The sequence below is a fragment of the Mobula hypostoma genome, chromosome 11 (genome assembly GCF_963921235.1).
Source record: "Mobula hypostoma chromosome 11, sMobHyp1.1, whole genome shotgun sequence".
Lineage (NCBI taxonomy): Eukaryota > Metazoa > Chordata > Chondrichthyes > Myliobatiformes > Myliobatidae > Mobula > Mobula hypostoma.
In genome coordinates, this window is record NC_086107.1 from 35,973,619 (window position 1) to 35,994,199 (window position 20,581).

The 20,581-nt window shown below is 39.5% G+C and overlaps 1 protein-coding gene across 1 annotated transcript in view; it reads right to left on the reverse strand.

Annotated features, from left to right (window-relative positions):
* Positions 1-20,581, reverse strand: part of LOC134354260 (serine/threonine-protein kinase BRSK2-like) — a 1,028,846-nt gene that overhangs the window by 704,483 nt on the left and 303,782 nt on the right. The window contains 1 exon segment of the mRNA XM_063063164.1: positions 10,606-10,700. Coding sequence (XP_062919234.1) covers positions 10,606-10,700 — 95 coding nt within the window.

The following is a 20,581-nucleotide window of genomic DNA, read 5'->3' on the forward strand; positions in this document are numbered from 1 at the left end:
CATATAACCCTGAGATTTTTTTTTCCTGCGGGCATACTCAGCAAATCTATAGAATAGTAACTGTAAACAGGATCATAGAACAAAACAAACCGTGCAAATGCAAATATAAATAAATAGCAATAAATAACAAGAGCATGAAATAACAAGATAAAGAGTCCTTAAAGTGAGATCGTTGGTTGTGGGAACATCTCAATAGATGAGTGTAGTTATCGTCTTTTATTCAAGTGCATATCCATTTACCTTTCGGTTTAAAAAGTTTGACCACACAGTTTCTGATAAATGGTAGAATGAGCACAATGCAGCATTTACAACATTGATGAAAAATAGGGAGGGAGGAGAAGATGACGGCGCGAATCAGCCCACGCGGCCATTCCGAATGAGTATCGAGTATTTGTAACAAGAGGGCCATGAACAATCCGGATTTGATGGAGACAGCCGTGAGAAGCACAGAGGAACATCTGGAGTAACTTCTGAAATGCCTGCTTCGCTGCCGCTGCTACTGTGCGATCGAGAATCTCCAGGGACGAAGGCCCCAAATCCTCAGCTTTGCGTATCGCCTGTTGCTGGGGCCGGGGTCGAAGCGCTCGGCAGAGATGGTGCTCGGTGCATCGGTGTCGGAGAGCTGGTCGGAGGCTCGGAGTTTTCGGACAGACTCAGAGTCGGACTGTGGTCGGATGCTTCCAGGATGCTGCACCGGCAAGTTGGCGGCGCTGGAGGTTTACCGTCTGCATGAGATGATGGGACTTCCAAGAGACTTTGAGACCTTTACTGTGCCATGGTCTGCTCTTATCAAGTTACGGTATTGTTTTGCACTGTTGTAACTATATGTTATAATTATGTGGTTTTTGTTAGTTTTTAAGTCGGTTTGTCATGTGTTTTCGTGATATCATTCTGGAAAAACATTGTATCATTTCTTAATGCATGCATTACTAAATGACGATAAAAGGGGACTGCGTGTCCTCATAACCATAATCATAATAAATAGCAACAGCAGCTATTAAATTTATCTGCTGCAATTTACAGTATATAGCTTTTAATATGTTTGAGAAAGTAGGTTGGAAAAGGATCTAGTACTTTCCCAGCATACATGACCAATAAACTCTTCTCAGGCTTCCAGCCAGGTACAGATGTTACCCAACATTTCAATGCCAAACTCTACCATCTTCAACAGCGATGATGCCTGGGCACATCTAGTCTAGTGGTACTCATACCTCCATTGTCCATCCCTCCTGATTGGTTGGTCCTCATCCAATCAGGTTTCCACTGTCCCACCTTGTTTGCAATTGAATTCCATTCCTTATTTAGAGTGAGACCGTTGGTTTTGTTAAAATTCTTTTCTTCTAGTTTTATTTCAATGGCTTCCTTCACCAGGCAGTCCCAAAAGCCAGTGGCATGGCACAGTAGTCTTGTGCCATCGAAATCAGTCCTATAGCCATTGCAAATGCAATGTTCTGCTACTGCTGATTTCCCTGGGTAACCCAAATGGATACACCTCTGTGTTCCTCGATATAGGTTTCCACTGTGCACCCCGTCTGGCCGATATATGCTGCTCCACATTCACGTGGAATCCTGCAAATGCCAGGTTAAAGTTACATTGTACCTTCTTAACCAAATTGATTTTGGAGGAAGAATTTAATATAAGAACAAATAAGAAAAGATGAATTAGAACAAATAATTAAATGTTACATCCAATTCAGAAAAATATAAAGAGAGGCAAAGAACAACTGAGTGAAGATTAAAAGAAAAAATATTGAGAGAATAAAGAGAAAAATATTTTAAAAATCAATTTTAATTATCACTTGAACGAGATTACATAGTTCACTTTCTATGCAGTGGTAGATGATTAACAAATATTAACATTTGCTAAAGAAGCATTACGTCCATACACAAGGGCAGTGTCATTGCCTAATGCTTTACTTTATTCGTGCATTTTTACCTTGAACTGGTTTTCTAACTTCCCTTTGAAAGCGACTAGTACATAGAACAGTACAGCAGAAAAACAGGCCCTTTAGCCCACAATGTTTTGTTAAATTAATTAAGTTAATGGCATCATAGCCCTTCCACCTGTACTATGATCTGTATCTCTCCATTCCCTGCATTTCCATGAGACTAACTACATCCATCACCATTCTCTATAAATAAACTTTCCCCACACATATCCTTTGAACATTCCCCTTCTTATCTCAAGTGCATGCCTTTTGACCCTAGGTTACCGACTGACTATCTATGTCTTAAGCTCAAAACACATGGGCATTTCTTTTTGGCCAATACTGACTTGTTGATTTGCCAATGCAGCATGTGGTATTCAAATACATCAATGTTTTTTTCCAGCAAATTCTGGCTCAGATGTTTTCATAATCAGCTTTGAAAAGTGACTTCCTGCCGTATTTATTTCTTTAACAATTAAAGCCGCCATATCTCAAGAAGCGAACAAATAATCTGTGCTGCCATTGCCTTGATCAAATCACTGTCCGGACCACTTACAGATTATGCACTGTCTTTTAGTCTTGTCCCAGATTCCTCACTATTTATAGCATAAGCACACCTTAAAACTGAAGTTCAGAGGATCTTTCAGATCAACTCTCAATACATGACAGTTACTGATTTGGATTGCATCAGGATCAGAGCAGAGTAGACTTGCATCTACACTGATAAGCTGTTAAACAGTGGACCATAAACCAGTATCCAGGCCATTGAGAGAACCTCTGCTGCAGTTTTGTCTGGTCTCCATTCCTCAAAGTTAGCCCTGAACATGCTATAGCTTCAAAAATAAATATTGGTCTTATTTCAGAACAGATCAACTCTTAATCCAGAGTGCTTATTAATTTGCGGAAGAGCAAGGTGCCAAGCTGTTACTACAGACAGTAGACAGCTGCAGATGTGCAGCTGGACAGTATTCATTTTAAATTACCCACAGGTACGTGATTGAAAAATTAATCATTGTTGCTTCATCTCTCCCTTTAATATATAAAAATGTTCTAGTGCACAATATTGTGAGTAGCACACTGTCCAGCCTCCAGAGCGACCAGGTAATCTTGAAAGAGGAATGTGTTTGTATTGTTATCAAGCTGACACCATCTGGCATTACAGTGACAAAATGTTTTCCACCGAGTTTCACAGCAAGAAGACCTCTAGTATTTGATTAGGTTTATGGTAAAACTGCCATAATTAAACTACTTGTCTAATAGCAGACACTGTGATTAATAAAATCCACAGGAGTAACAAAACTGCTCTGCTTGTCAATAAACCCTCCTACTATTAAATATCCTGGGGTATTTTGGTAGCAGTATTCTTTAAAAGAACATTCCAATAAAGGAATTACAGCTCTGAAAATACCAGAGCTACATATCACTGCTCAAAATTGGAATTTTTCAAAAACTATTTTCAATTATAGCTTCCTTTTTTTTCGTCAGAGCTATTCTTGCACTCTATTTGCCTAGAGCAGCATGAGACACAATCATCTGTATCCTGTAACACCAAATCAATGTGTGGTTGAGTTTACCAAAAGGATATTGCACTGCAGAGTAAAAGTTCCCCAAGGCATAGAACACCACATAATTGAGGCTTATTACCTTACTGATAACAACTAGAGTGGAATAATCAGTAAAATGGCCAAATCTAAATGATTGAAATTCATTTGATTTCCAGGAATATATGGCACTCAGAAAGTAAAGAAGGTCAGGAGCTGATACAGCCATATATCCAAAGGACAACTAGAAGCTGAATTAAATTGAGCTGGAAGATAACACAAAGAAAGAAAATTGATGAAAGTTTCTAGTTTACTAAAGGGCTATTCGACAAATCATAGGAAAATGCAGCATACAGTGAGGCCATTCAGTTAAAAGGGACCAGTCTTTCAAAAGGCAATACAAATCATTCTATTTCCAGTTTTTACCCCATATCAATGTATTTTTTGCCTTTCAGTATCTTTCCAATTTTTTGTTTGAATATTACTGCTGAATCTATGCCACCATTCCATGAAGCATTAAATTCCAAACGCTATTTAATCATATTATTGAAAAAAAAGCTTCTGTTTCTTTTGTCAGTGAACTCAAACTTGTGAAAAAAAAATGCAGATGCTGGAAGTCTGAAGTAAAGACTAGAAAGCTGGAAACACTCAACAGATCAGTCAGCATCCGAAGATAGAAGAAGAGTTAACATTTCAGGTCATTGACCTTTCAACCATCTTGTCTGACCTGCTTAATATTTCAAGCATTTTCTGTTTTTAGATTGGCAGTCTCTTTTACTTATGTCTTTTTTATCCCAACCCACTCTCTGTGAAATGCTTCTTCCTGATTGTGCCTTTGAGACCTAGTGCTTAGTGGACAATCAAACACTAAACCACATTCATATTTATTGCATGTTCCAAAAGAAAGAAGAAAATGTGCATATTCCAGTATTTGGGCTGGCACTATGTTCAGAATAAAATTTATATTTTTTGCTGAATATAAGAAATTTCCCAATAAAAGTTGAGGTTCCAAACTTGCAATGCTGGTGCCTAAGGTTGACTTTTCATTTTCATGCTGACAACAGCAGTGTGACAAATTCAGAACAGTAATCTCCTCGGCAGTTGTATGTGCTCAGCATAAAATTTACATCCTTCTCCTTAAAATACTCTGCCCTCAAGCATATTGTGCCTTATTGGATTTTATAGAATTCTACAGATGCTACCTTGCCTCAAAGAGCACACAGGATAATGCCAACCAAGGAGTAAAGATCTACCCATTGTTGACTGCAAGCATATAAAAGCAGGAAAGGAGGATTAACACTCAGTTGTTTGCTGGAATGTATGGCAAGGCAGTTTTGAAAAAGCTGGGTTGTACTTCTGATGGGTTAATAGTTCCGGAGAGTCAAAAGACCTTGGACATCTGTAAATTTAATCCAACTCAGGACCAGGTAGTTATAAAATTTTCAAACAGTTTCAAATTCTGTTTCTGTCAGGATATAACATGAGCACTTAAAATTGCTTTCCCTTAAACCACACCCATCTCCATGGTAGCAACATCACACTTGTATTATGTAGTCATTTCAAGAAAATTCAAATATGTTGCTGTCACATGAAATATGTGAAATTTGCACAAAGCGAGAGACATATTGCATTGGGAAGGGGAAAGAATCAAAGAGATGTTATTAAATTGCTGGCTCACAATGGTCAGCTTAAAATAATATTCTTTGAAGTACAGGAAAAGATATGCACATTCCTTCACTTAATCCTCTTAATCTACGTGTCTGTTGCAAATTCTACTTTAATCATTCAGACATGTCAAAAAACAAAGTGAATCAACTGTAAAATGTTATGCCTTATAAGTGACATTACGGAACAATAAAACCAACATTGCTTGCATTAAAATACCTATTAGTGGTTCCTGTGGTTCTTTATTAAAATGGTATTTCCTACTTATTATTTCTTTTTCATTATTAACTGATGCTGAATAAACCCTTGCAGAAGTTCAGTCATTAAGTAAGAAATATTCAATTACTCTGCCATCTTCATCAGAAATGTTAAAGAAATATCCCAGTTATCCATGTAGGAGGGAAAAATTCTAATCAGTGTACATTTAGGGGGTAAGTTCATAAAATTATAGAATGGCAACAACACAGGAGGAGACCATATGGCCTAACGTCTTCACAATGGCTCTCTACCTGAACAACTGAACTTTCTCCATTACCTCCACAAATTTGCCACTGTATTCCGAGTCAGTTCTCTCGTGAAGGTCATACTGGAACTCGCCTTCACCACAGCTACGAGCAGTGCAAACAAGAGAAAATCTGCAGATGCTGGAAATCAGACGCAACACCCACAAAATGCTGCAGGAGGAACTCAGCAGGTCAGGCAGCATCTACGGAAAAGTGTACACAGTCGACGCTTCAGGCTGAGACCCTTTATCAGGACTCTCGGCCCGAAACGTCGACTGTTTACTCTTTTTCCATAGCTGCTGCCTGACCTGCTGAGCTCCCCCAGCATTTTGTGAGAGTTACAAGCAGTGCATTCCAGATTTCAACCACAATGTACAAAACACTTAGCTTCTTATAGTACTCTTAACTGTCCTGTACCTTTAGTCCTCAACCTTTCCACCATTTGGAATGGCCTTCCTCTGTCCACGATCCAGACCCCTTAATTTTATATACTTGTATCAAATCTCCCCTCAACACCTTGTTCCAAATTAAGTGGTCACAGCATTTCTAAACACAAACGATTCTGCAGATGCTGGAAGTCTAGGGCAACACGCACAAAATGCAGCACTTTTGCAACATCCCAGCATTTCTAACCTACCTTGTAAATTACCAGTGGACCTTTTCAAATTCCTACACATCAATCCTATAAGGCGACAAACAGAATGGAGCACGATACTTGAAATTTACTTATTTATTTAGGGATACAGCACTATAACAGGCCCCTCCGGCCCAGTGAGCCTGTGCCACACAATTACACCCATGTGGACCAATTGACCTACTATCCTGTAGATGTTTAGAATGCGGGAATGTCGGAGCATCTGAAGGAAACCCACACATTCATGGGGAAAACGTACAAGCTTCTTACAGACGGTGGCAGATTTGAATCCACGTCACTGGTGCTGTAATAGCGTTGTCTGTCTTTCTGTGTCTTGTTTTACGGTGGTTGGCACCCAGCTTAATGGTGCATTACCGCCACCTTCTGCTCCGGAGTGTGCAATAGACATACATGCTAAACCCCTTCACCCAATCTCTCTCTCTCTCACACACACACACACACACACACACACACCCTAACCTATACTTTATCCTCCCATCTTTGGCCATCCTAGTACCCTATTCCTGTTTATCCATCATATCCTATAAAAAAACCCCTGTACCCCTTAAGAAAGCTAAAAAAATACCCTAACCTGTGCTCTCTCACCTATGCCCAGGTAATAGCGTTGTGCTGATTGCTACGATCCTGTGCCACTCCAAATAAATAAAATTCATTATAATAAATTAAGATGTACCATTCTATTATAAAGGCTCAGCATAACATCCTACTTTTATACGTTGTGCCTCGACCGCTAAAATCTAAAAATGCCTTATCAACGTTTTCCCCTACCTATCCTGCTGTATTCAATAATTTGTGCACATACTGTATGTTTCCAGGAATCTCTACCCCTACACAACCTTCAGACCAGCATCCACGATTCTAAACTGATTTTCTTCATTTTTCCTTCAAAAAGTGTTGAAAACGTCTGGTGTGAAGTTTATTCTAGTAATGTTCTCTGTGCTTGTTTCAGTAATAAAAACTTCCAATGTACAAAAGCATTGAATTTTTGCATCTATATCAGTTTCTCTCTCTGGACATTCTGCATGCTATTAAAAATAGAACAGTTTAGTAGAGGATGCCTGGAATAGAGCAGTATTGGGAAAAGTAGATTGATGTGTTTTTTAAAGCAGCTCTGGGGTGGTTCCAGCTTTACTAACACTAGACTATTGCTCAGTGCTTGAACAGAATTGGATCCAAGCTCCTGAAGTCTTGACAGGATTGTAGCAGGAATTAAAGAAGAAGAGAACACTGCATCAAAATTGATGACAGTAGCTAAAGAAAACTGATAATGAGAAGGCGCTTTAGATTTATTAAATAATAGTCTTCAAAAAATCAGTAGAGTGAACCAATAAAAGATATGATAAGACATTGAAAAGAATAAATGGAACAGCTTGCACTGATACATCATATCTGAAGTAGAAAAGTATTCCAAAATATTTCATGATAACTCAATAATGGACCATAAATTCAATGGGAGTTAAAACTGAGTCTGAGATAAATCTTAATAAGGGTCTTAATGGAGGAAAAGCAGTGAAAAGGTTTAAGATATATATACACATACATACACCACACCCCCAATAGTATTGTGAAATGAAGTGCAAGTACATATATAAATGCTTCTTTGATTTTCCGCTCAGACGCAGTACATCTCAATCAGTACTTTTTCAATCATGGTGTTCTTTTGTGCATTTCCCCCCATTCTTGCCTTAGCAAAGTTTGACAAATATAACTGCAATATAAAGTGTTCTAGCTTTATGTGACTGAGTGATTCTGCATTAACCCACAAATGTTCAAACTATTAAAGAATTATTTGTAAGTGACAAAATAGATTAGAAACGCAAACAACAAAATAGATTAGTCCCCTTCTTTCTCTTCAGACACTTGACTTAGTCAGTTACCATAAACATTCAGGTAAGTGCTATTACGTGACATATTCCATGCAAGGATAAACAAATATCAAACCTAGCATTTTCTCATTTTAATGTATCCAAAGTATATTCAACTGCGGTGGCTTAAAATGTGGACAAAATCAAGCCATAGTATGATTTTAGCTTTCAGTGCATAACTATCAAAAATTACACTCATTAATAAAAAGGATGCAAAATAAAATGCTAGTTATTTGATGTGTAAGTATCAAATTTCAGTGTAGTGTAATTGTAATCATGCAAACCAAGGAGTGAAAAGTGATTAACAAGCAATTTGGAGTCTTCTCTCAACCATCCAAAAATGTGATCATTAACCTCCTGACAAGAGTTACATTTGTGTCCCTGATGCAACGTGCATGTCAGATGTACATAAAATCATACACAGTTCCTAAAGAAGCACTGGAGGAAAAATTAGACCACATTGTCCTGGAAGCAACCAATTAAATCCTTAGATTTAATTGAAGTGGTGCCAGACTTGGGCCCCATTAAGTTCCATTTTAACCTTAATAGCTAGTCAGATATAGCTCAGCCCCCAATACTAGTGCCTATCCCCACTAATTTCTCTCATCCTCACAATGCAATTGCCCCAGACTCCTCTCATCCTCAGTCTAAGGATTCCCAATCCTTTCCCACATGCCTGACCGCTGATAGTTCCTATGCATCTTCCATTTATTTATCTTTCCCCAACTAGCCCCTGTCCTGATCCTTTTACACTGTCCAATCTGCCACACCCTCACCAGGCCTGGCTCCATATCTCGCTATCCATCAATTTTCCGCTGTTCTCAACTAGTGAAATGCTTCAAACCCAACCTCCAACCTTGAGCCTCATCTATTTCCTTTGTCAATCTGCCAAAACTCCAAATTCCCCCACCCATCACCCCCAATCAACTCAGGACTGGTCACTTCCACACACTCATCAATTCCAAGGCCCCCCAGTGGAGACGTAGACCTTCACTCCCACCTGACCAACTGCCTGTTCCTCTGCCTTAATCAGCTCTATGGCCAATAAATACTGAGCTCATCCATAAGGGCAAGCTGGGATTTCTCTGCAAGTATTCCTTCAAAATATCTCAATATATACAATTCAATACAGCTGTCAATACTAATTGTGAAAGTTATTTCAACCTCAATGTGCTTTTTTTTGAAAATTAAATCATTGTTACCCTGTACTGCTGCTAAAACTTTTAACTATGTATAGTAAGCAACAAATTAATAATTATTTGGCCTGAAAGCTAGTATGTGCAATTTTTCAGCAACAGCACACAAAACTGTAATATATTACTGGAATATAAACCATGGAATGCCTCTTGGGGAAGGTGGCAGAAAATGGGATGAGAGCAGACAGCTGCAATAAGAGAGTTAGGACCATTACAGGAGTAATAGGGTAAGTGGCCTCCTTCTCTGAGTGTAAAGGGATTATACGGCAGTATCAGCCACATGATAAGCCCTAACATCCAGATCAATTATTATTATAATCAATTAGACCATACTTGCTCCATTACTGCAAGCTATCTCACGCTGCTGAAGTCTAAATAATGTTAACGTGAAACTTCAGTTCCTTTACTGCTCAGTTATTCCTGCAGAATTGCTTCTAAAGAGCTGCAGCTTTTTATTTCTCGCTAGCTGTGAAACATGACAAGAGAAATCACTGAAGGTTCATGGATAGAGCATTCATTTGTCACACAGCATAGCTAAAACTCTGATTGGGCACTGATACAGTCCTGTTCTATATACAATACTTGCTCAGCAGGGATGGGGGTCCAAACAGTGTAGATTAATAAAGGTTTGTATCAAGATTCTATTGGCAAAACTTCTTAGAGGATCTAAACTTACCTGATTTAATTAGATCCTTAGAGTTTCCCCACAACAATCTGCAATAAACTGAGTAATTTCCACTTGGGCTTTAATTTCACAAGTTTTGTGTCAGCCCATTTGTCATTAAAATAAACCTCTCACATGCTTTCTCTCAGCAATAAATCTATCATCATGCACATGTTAAGGTGTGAAAAGTAAGTGATGTGAATTTTTCCCTCAGCTCCTTTCTGCAAATATTTTGCCTTGTGTAAATGTCCCAGTGTAAGTATAAGTAGAGAATAGAAGGCATTGCACGAACAGTAAACATAAGGAAGTAAATGCAAAATTTGGTGCCAACTAAACCCCCAAAGCACTTCACAATCAAATTTGGTCCAATGCAAAGCAACCACATAGTAAAAGTTTACAGCGTGTTATTTCTCAACAAGACTAATGCAGCATTTGTTTCCATTGTGTCTCTGATAATTATTAGTGATTAATATTCATGTAAGGGATAGATTATAACTCTATTTGTTTTATATAATGAACAAAATTAATTTTGTTAGCAGTAGTGTTAAAGTGGAGAATTTTATTGAAAGCCTCCCAATAGACCATTACCTTCATTAGCACAGACTCACTGAGCTTCTCTCTGTTGACGATCTTTATTGCAACCTTTTGACATGTTACACAGTGGACTCCAAGCTTCACCAATCCTGTTGTAAGGAAAATATAAGAAAAAGAGCCAATTAAGAACCAGAAGCTTTTCAATATCAGCTGCTTTTAAGCTTAGCAGCAATAGACATTTATCATTATAAAATTATTACTAACTACATAATTAAAAGAAATCTTAAACCCAAACGGTTCAGAGTTACTGCAATTGCCACTGCAAACAGAGTTCAGAGGATTGTAATATTACTGGGGAAGAAGCTGGCAAAGCATTAAAAGCTGATATCCCACAATAATTGGATAAAACTTTCATTTGTGTATACTGACTGGAAAGTACAGAATTTCTGCTGAACCAGACAGAGATAAGATTTTCAGCACAATGTTCATCACACAATCATTTTAATAACTCTCGAGCTCTCTAAAGAGGAATTTTTCCTGTGAAACTATTATTTCAAGTGAGTTATCTAAAAATAGCAAAAGGAGCTAACAGTGTTTGATTATGCTTCCCTTTATAAGCTGATGTTTATTCTTTATCTTCTATCAACCATCAGCTAGCCATTGGAGAATTAATATTATTAGAATTCGTGCTGGCAACTCAAAACTGGAGTCTTTTTCACTTCTCAAGCAGTTATCAAAGCCTAGCACAATTACTGGTCTAGTTGGTAGTATCAACAATGTTTTGTTTTAGAAAGGTTAGATCGTTGCACTTAATCTGCTGATTTATGTTGTTTAAATTCAATAGAGTTAGAAGAATAGCTATCTGAGGTCTGTAATCAAGGAAGAAACAGCAAGTTATTCAAAATGCTTGATGTAATCTAACGAGGTCAACATGGCTCTATGAAAGATAAATCACGTTTGACAAATTTGCTACAGTTCTTCGAGAATGTAACAAATGGAGTTAATGGAGACAAATCTGTAGATGTAAATGTATACGAATTTTCAGAAAACAATTTACATAATGCCAAACCCAAGACTGGAGCAGAAGAGACCATGATACGAGTCTTTAAATCACATAGAAAATAGGGAGATGGATTCAATGGGTCTTTTTTCAGGCTGGAAGAATGGACCTAGTGAAGTACCTCAGAAATTGGTTATTGGAGCTTACATTTTACATTAATGATCTGGTGGAGGGGGAAGAATGTAAAGTCTTCAGGTTTGCTGGTGACACCAGAAGAGTTGGAAGTTCACGTTGCAATATTGGGGCTCTACAACTGAATGCAGATACGTTGAGTGAGCAGGAGAAAAACTGGCAAACAGAGGTCAACATGGAAAATGCATAATTATACACTTTAGTAAGAGGAATCTAAAGGCAGACTATTATCTAAATGGAGAAAGGTTTCAAGTGATCTTGTGCATGAATTGCAAATAGATGTCAGGTAGGTACAGTAAATGGTTAGGAAGACAGTTGGCAATTTGGCCTAAAATGCAAAAGGATTTGATTTTAGAAATAGGTAAGTATTAACAAACTGTACAGCTTACTAGTGAGGCCATATCTGGACAACTGAGTTTTGCTTACCTTATTTAAGAAAGGATATACTAACTTTGGAGACAGTCCAAATAGGCTAATTCCTGAAATGTGAGAGTTGTCCTATCACAAGCATCTGAAGAAACTAGATCTATATAACTTGAAGTTCAGAAAATACAGGAGTGATTTCATTGAAACATATAAAAAGTTTTTGTGGAGCATGACAAGAAGTTGAAGATACTTACGCTGGGGGGGTGGGAATTAGAAACAAGGGAATATAATTAGAAGATTAGGGGATGGTCATTTAAAACTGAGTAATGTAGACAGTTTTCACAAAGGGTGACGAATCACTGGAATACACTATCACAGAGGTTACTGAGTATAGATTATTTGTGGTACTTTAAGAGCAAGTAGACTATTTTTTGAAAGATCTAGTAATTAAAGGTTATGGGAACTGGCACAGAAGAGATGAGTCTGCAGCAGATTATACTGAGTGGCAGGGTAGAACTAATGAACCATAGCACTTTCCTGCTTTGATTTAATGTTCCTCACATGATCTCATAAACATGAGGCAGTCTTATTAAGTCAACATTGTGAAAAGTGGGAGGACGTTGTAACATTGCTTCATGAGACAGAGGGACTAGTTTAGGGACAAAGTCCAAACAAATGTTCATATGTAATGTGCTCATGAAGAAATTTCTTCACTTAGAGGATGCTGAATTTTAGAATTTTCTAGAGATTTACCAATGCTCAGCCACTGTGCATATTCGAACCTATGATCCATAATTTTTGAACACTAAGGTAATCAAGGGATAAACAATTAAGACAGAAAACTGGAGTTCAAGAATAAGACCGGGTAGTATTCATTGAATATTTATATTGAATGGCTACCATATGGTATATCAGGAGTCCAAACATGGCAATATCTTTGCTCTTTTCAGTCTTATTTTCTTATTGTCATTAGACAAGTTCCAATGTAGATCTAGCATAAGTGACATAATTTTCTTTTGAGCTGATTGCAACATTACCAAATTATGTTAGCTTTATGCTTAACATTATTACTTGAAAAGTTTCAAAATCGTTTCTACAACTACCAAGATAAGTCAGCTAAAGTTATCTGCCACTTATTTCCTAAAATGTCATCCCATGGCTGCAAAATTCTTCGCTTCAACATAAGGCCTCCTACGATATTAAAGAAATTATAGATATTATAGAAATGTACATCTTTCATTTAGTTCTGCTAGGCTGAAAAATATCTGCTTATGAGAATTTCTTTTAAAATGAAACTGGGGTACGTTATGTCAAAATTGCAAGCCCAATTCTGCTGAGGAACTTCATTTTTTAAAATCTTGCTGACACCTGTACTAATTCTGAACAACAAAATGACTTTTCTGATAGGCATGTAAGGAACATCCCCACGAATCAGCAGTGCAGCAGCTCCACATTTTCTGAGGTAACACGGTATCTTAATAATATCTTACAAGGTTGTAGAAAAAGTGGTAAACAGCTGGCAGCACTGCATTTCTTCTGCTTTTCCTACAAGCTTACATACAAGGATAAGTCAGTGAGCTCCACAGGAAATTTCCACAGATGTTCTGCCCCAGGACTAGTGCAGAAACCAGCACAAACCATGGCACAATTTCGGTACAAGTGCAATCTCCCTTTGCTGAATTGGAACACAAATAAACAAAAGGCTTAAGTATCAAGAGGCCGAAAAGGGTTAAAGAAATCTGCTAGTTGAAGAAAGGTTCCATCTGTTACGGCTCCACTGCCAGGGGTAAAGGTCTTTGATCATCAACTCTATCACAGACTCTGAGAATCTGCCTTGGTTGGGACTTCACACAAGCAATGTGAGCATTTCTCATTATTTGCTACATTCTAGATTACACATAATTTACAAAAAGCACTTTTCATTCTTTGCAGGGGGACAAGAATCATGTTGAAGTACTTTTGGAAACATTTTATAGTCAGGGTGTGGATTTGAGTACTAATCTGACTCAATTAGAATCTAATGCATAGTTTTTATCTCCTCAAATGAACCTGCAGAGCTTGTGTGGAGGACATTGGAGCATAAGAAAGATTTATCTTGGTATTGAGATGCATATTTTGCAATATAAAATATGAGTATATGTTGGAAGCTGATACATGTGGCAAGTTAACATCATTCTGTGACCGAAGTGAATACAACAGATATTTTCCACAAACTAAAGAAGTCGAGCACAATTCACACTTAACGCCCTCATTGGCGAAAAGCGGGACAAAAAGCAAACATTCCCAAGAATCAAGTGCATTTGCTGTATTGAGGCTCCTTGCGGAGTACATTACCATTTAGAGATTGTATCCCAAGCTCAAAAATGCTTGCCCTGCGAGTTACCAGACCCACAAGGTCAGTGGGGCGCCTGTGGCCTCAGTGAACAGCAATCAGTTCGCCCGCTGAGTTCGAAAAGGTAAGTTAGAAATTGATTGACAGCACATAAAGTGAACCAGGATCAAATCAGGTGTGGAGAGACAAATGAGACGGTAAGGACTAAACTCTGAGAAAAACTGGTGATAGGAAGCACAAACAAGAGCTATTTTTTAAACTAAAATGGTTATATCTGGAATAATTCTTCTCTAAACTAAATCTCTAAGTATGCAACCTGACAAAAGAAATTATTGTTCTTTGTTTGATGACTGATATTCTTTCAGAGTTAAGCTTCAGCCCAAACTTCCTGCAATGACGTCATTCTAAGTTCAATGTACACTACTAACAAGTGAAGGCTGAGGATAAAACAGATGAAAGTCCAGCATTAACTGACCAGTGAGTTTGGCTATTCTTACAGCCTCCAGAAATTCCCACTGAATTCACTGCCCTATTAGCATACAAATAAAGGCATATATTGTGATCTCACTATTATGGTATTCTTACTTTGCTTTATGAGTCAGATTAACCTAGACTTACAGTATAACAAAGCAGGAGTCTATCAAAGGGCAAAGTTAGAAGTGGACTCTACAGATAAACTGAGTCCAGCACAGGCTTGTTTATAATCATGGAAAAGGTTACAGAAACTGGCGGATGCAGCCCAGTCCATCTCAGGCAAAGCCCTCCAGAACGCTGAATACATTTAGATGGAGTACTGTCACAACAAAACAGTGTCCATCATCAAAGACCCCCCACCAGCCAGGCCCTGCCCTCTTCTCGCTAACACCATTGGGCATGAGGTACAGGCACCTTAGGACCAACAGCCCCAGCTTCAGGAACAGTTATTACCCCACAACAATCACACTCCTAAACTGGCATGGATAACTTCAGTCACCACTACTCTGAACTGATTCTACAACCTATAAACTAACTTCCAAAGACTCTTTGCAACATATTCTCAGATTAGTATTGTACTTGTACAGTTCATCGTCTTTTGCATTTTGGCTGTTCACCGGTCTTTGTTTATTGTAAATTCTATTGCATTTCATTTTTTCCCTTGAAAGTGCCTGCAAGAAAATGGATCCCAAGGTAGTATATGGGAACACGTACATGCTTTGATAATAATTTACTTTGAACCTAGCACCCTCACGCTGCTGTGGAACAGGAAAGAAGCTGGCATTATGCCACAAAGTTGTTTCTTAGTTTAGAGTTTGTGTCTCGTGATGAGCAAGATAAAAGCCAATTCAAAGTTGCAGTTGGACTATCACATAGCAAGGTTTCCGACTATCCTACGACAGGTAAAAAATTGAAATAGAGCAATTCTGCATGACTTCAGGCAGAGAGCAGAAAAGTAAGATATGATTCACTGGACAGTACGAAAAAATAGATTCACAAGATGTCTGATATATGGCACAGACATTGGACATGGCCTACTCTTCCAAAACAGAAATTATTGCTGTTCTCTGACAAATTACTGCAATTCTAATCACAAGAAACAGAAAATCTGCAGATGCTGGAAATTCAAGCAATGCACACAAAATGCTGGAGGAACTCAGAAGGCCAGCCATATCCGTAGAAAAGAGTACAGTCGGTGTTTGGGCCGAGACCCATCATCAGGACTGGAGATAAAAAGATGATGAGTCAGAGTAAGAAGGTGGGGAAAGGGGAGGAAGAAACACAAGGCGATAGGTGGAACCCAGGAGGAGGGAATGAAGTAATGAGCTGGGAAGTTGGTTGGTGAAAGAGGTACAGGGCTGGAGAAGGGGAAACCTGAGGAGAGGACAGAAGACCGTGGAAGAAAGAAAACGGGTAGATGCACCAGAGGGAGGTGATGGGCAGGTAAGGAGATAAGCTGAGAGAGGGAAATGGGAAATGGTGAAGGAGGATGGGGGGCATTACTACAAGTTTGAGGAATCAATGTTCGTGCCATCAGGTTGGAGGTTACCAGACAGAATATAAGGTGTTGCTCCTCCAACCTGAGTGTGCCCTCATTGTGACAGGGAGAGGAGGTCATGGACTGACGTCGGAATAGGAATGGGCAGTGGAATTAAAATGGATGGCCACCGGGAGATCCCGCATTTTTCTGGCGGACAGAGTGTAGGTGCTCGGCGAAGCGGTCTCCTGAACAACTTTGGGTCTCACTGATATACAGGAGGCCACACTGGGACCACCATACATTAGATAACCCCAACAGACTCATAGCTGAAGTGTCACCTCATCTGGAAGGCCTAAATTCCAAGTCCCTCTCTGTTGTGCATATAATATTTAAGTCATCTTGTATTAATATTGGTTGATTATGCATTCTTGTTCATTTAAATAATTGACAAGTTATACATATAAGTAGATGAACTACACACTTCTTGAAGCTACCACGTGATAGGTACACGCCTCACGTAAAGTGAACATTTTGGACTCTCATGTCTTCCTTTGAATTAGTTTAATGTTTTGAAATTACTAAACATAACACTCTCCTTCATTCTGTTTCCAAATGCACGTACAAATGGTTGATCTAACTTGAAGGACCCCATCAGATATCATGTGAGGCACAGGTTTGTTCTAGACAGTGCCAGAGGTTTAGGCTCCATGCCAGGTTATACCTCACCGCTCCAGTGACTCAGGTTCAATCCCCATCTCCAATGCCATCTGTAGAGTCAAAGATACAAGGTCCTGAAGATGCTGGGAATCTAGAACAGTACACCCAATGTGCTGGAGGAGCTCCAGCACCTGAAATGGGAATAAACAATCGGCGTTTTGGGCTGAGACCCTTTAACAGGACCTGATTGCCATCTGTGGAGTTTCTGCAATACCTTGAGGTTCTCCCAGCACCTCAGATTCTTTCCACATCCCTAAAGTGTGCAGATTGATAGGTTCATTGTCCTCTGCATATTGTCACTGGTGTGCAGGTAAATTGTCGAATCCAGGTGGGTGGAGATGATTAGAATGCAGGGAGGATAAAACAGGATAGGGTAGGAATAGCCACTTTGGAGGTGGAGTGGAGTGATGACAGTGCTGAACGGCGACTCCTTCGCTTGCATCTTTGGAAACAGCTCTATTTCTATCTTTAATATCTTTATTTTTCCTTTCCAGGGTTCTTTTGAAGACCCTGCCCTGGAGTTGCACACTGATTTCAGTTCTTTGAGGAAATGGGGCCCATTCTCAGGGTTCCATAACCAACCATTGTTGTTCAGCACACCAAGGGCTTGGCCTAAGAGTCCTGCTCAGATTTGGAAGCCTAGGGTCTCGGGCTCCGGAGACAGGCAAATCGAGGGTCGGTGTCACGGCAGGAGACCCATGTGTCGTCGGGGGAGTCGGGATATCTGCGACTATGTGCCTGGAGGCCCGGAATCTTTGTGATCTTCAGGCACACAGCTTGTAAAAAGTGACGTAATGGACTTTGAAAATCGTAAACCAGCAAGTTGTTTGTTATGTTTCCCTGCTCGTTGGGAAAACAGCGATACTCCCTTCTTCCTTATTAGGGAGAGAGAGAGAGCGAGAGAGCCTGTGCTATGTCATATACCAGGTGAAACATGAAGCCTTCGGGGTAACTGCAAGTTTGTGTCTTTGCTGCTGCTTTGCTCACGCTTGAATGCTCGGTGGTGGGTGCCAATGCATCTGTCATTGGGGGAGGCGGGATTGTTGCTAGCTGCCGCTTACGTGCAGGAGGGGGGTACTTTGGGGTTCTAACATTTGACTGTCCTTCATTCTTTGGGGCACTTCTGTTTTTTCGTGGATGGTTGCGAAGAAAAAGCATTTCAGGATGTATATTGTATACATTTGTCTGACATTAAATTGGTCCATTGAACCTTTGAACAGTGTAAACATGGAAACTAGATGATTGGTGCAGACTCCAGCAACCAAAGGGCCTGTTTCCATGATGTATCTTTCTACAACAGACAGATAATTAAACATTTTCCCATCAGACTACCATCCAGAGCACAGGGTGACAAACAATGGAATATAGGCTATGGTCAATGATACGATGGCACATTGGACAAGCTGTGCTAAACAGTTTCCCATTTCTCACAATTCCCCATAATTTAGAAGCAGGCCACTCAAAGCCAAAACACTAATATTCCCTGTAAATACTCTCCCTACATTCCCAAAAACCCAGATTACACCCTAAGAACATTTAACAGTGAACAATTAACCTAACAGACCATTTGTATTCAGAACATGGGAGTTGACTGTAACACCTGGAGGAAAACCACACTATTACCAGGAGAACATGTAAACTCAATGCAAATAGCACCAGAAGTCAGGACTGAACTTGGATCAATAGTACTGTGAAACAGTATGTGGCACAGGCTTCTTTTGGTCCTGTGTGGGAGGCAAACCACTGTCAGACGCAGCATGGGCCAAGGCTGCCAGACATATACGGCAGAGCCAGGATTCTGTCAGGTTGCAGGATGCCTGCTGGACAAACACAAGAGAGGGCAAATGTCTCCTGTCAACTATGAAATAGAGCACAGGATTCTCACATCAAGTGTGAACAGAGCAGGGGCTGCCTTCATATATATTACGCAGTGAAATGGATGCCGATCTGATGCAGGTTACAAAGGATACTCCTACTCTGAGGTACAGTGATAATTAGAGGCTGCTGTCTGATCAGAAATACAGAGCAGAGACTCCTATTTTAGAGAATACGCAGATTAGACAAATGATTTTTTAAATCAATTTCAGAAAACCATTTAATCAGCCTATTGTTACATTGCTCTTTGCAGGAACTCATTGTTTGCAAATGGCCTGTCAGATTTCCTATGTTAATATAGGAATCAGGTTTAATATCACTGGCTCATGCCACAAAATTTGTTATTTTACAGCAGCAGTACAGTGCAATACATAACAAAAATATAAATTATGATAAGAAGTACATAAATATTAAATGAATTAAGTACTGCAAAAAGCCAGAGAGAGGAAAAAGGAAATAGCGTTCACGGGTTCATTGCCTGTTCAGATATCTTACGGCGGAGGGGAAGAATCTGTTCCTAAAACATTGAGCATGTGTCTTCAGGCTCCTGTACCTCCTCCTTGATGGTAACAATGAGAAGAGGTATGTCCTTAATGATGAATGCCACCTTTTCAAGGCATCGTCTTTTCTCAGTACTGGAGGGGGGGGGGGGGGGGCTAATGCCCATGATGGTGATGGCTGGGTTGGCAGCATTTCCTGATCCTGTGCAGTGGCCCCTCCATACCAGATGGTGATGCAACCAGTTAGACAGCTCTGCATGATACATCTGTAGACATTTGATAGAGTCTTTGGCGGCATACCAAATGTTCTCAAACTCCTAAATGAAATAGAGCTGCTGTAGTGCCTTCTTTCTAATTGCATCAAGACGTTGGGCCCACGATATATCTTCAGAGATGTTGTCACCCAGAACTTGAAACTGCTCACCCTTTGCACTGCTGATCCCTCGATGAGGACTGGCGTGTGTTCCCTTGACTTCCACTTCTTGAAGTCTACAATCACTTCCTTGGTCTCACTAACATTGAGTGCAAGGTTGTTGCCACAGCACCACCCAACCAGCTGATTTATCTCACTCCTGTAATGCCTCCTTTCACCATTTGAGATTCTGCCAATAACTGTATCATTGGCAAATTTATAGATGGCATTTGAACTGTTCCTAGCCACACAGTCGTGGGTGTAGTGAGAGTTGAGCAGTGGGGTAAGTCTGCATCCTTGAGATACTACAGGGTCAACTGTCAGCGAGAAGGAGATGTTATTTCTCATCCACACTGACTGTGGTCTCCATGTGAGGAAGTCAGCTGCGTCTACACAACAACGGCACTTAATTGTCTGTAAAGTTTTATGAGGTGTCTTAAGATCAAAATTGTTTAATAAATTTATAGATGATCTTCTTTACTCTCAGAATCTAACAATAACTTTTAGTGCTCAGAAACAACGTATTGGTTTAAATAATGCATAACTTGCTAACATCACAAATCTTAATATTTGTTATTTAATATAATATTTGTCCTTATGAAGAATCTCAGCCTGAAACATCAAACTGTTTGCTCTTTTCCATAGATGCTGCCTGGCCTGCTGAGATCCTCCAGCACTTGTA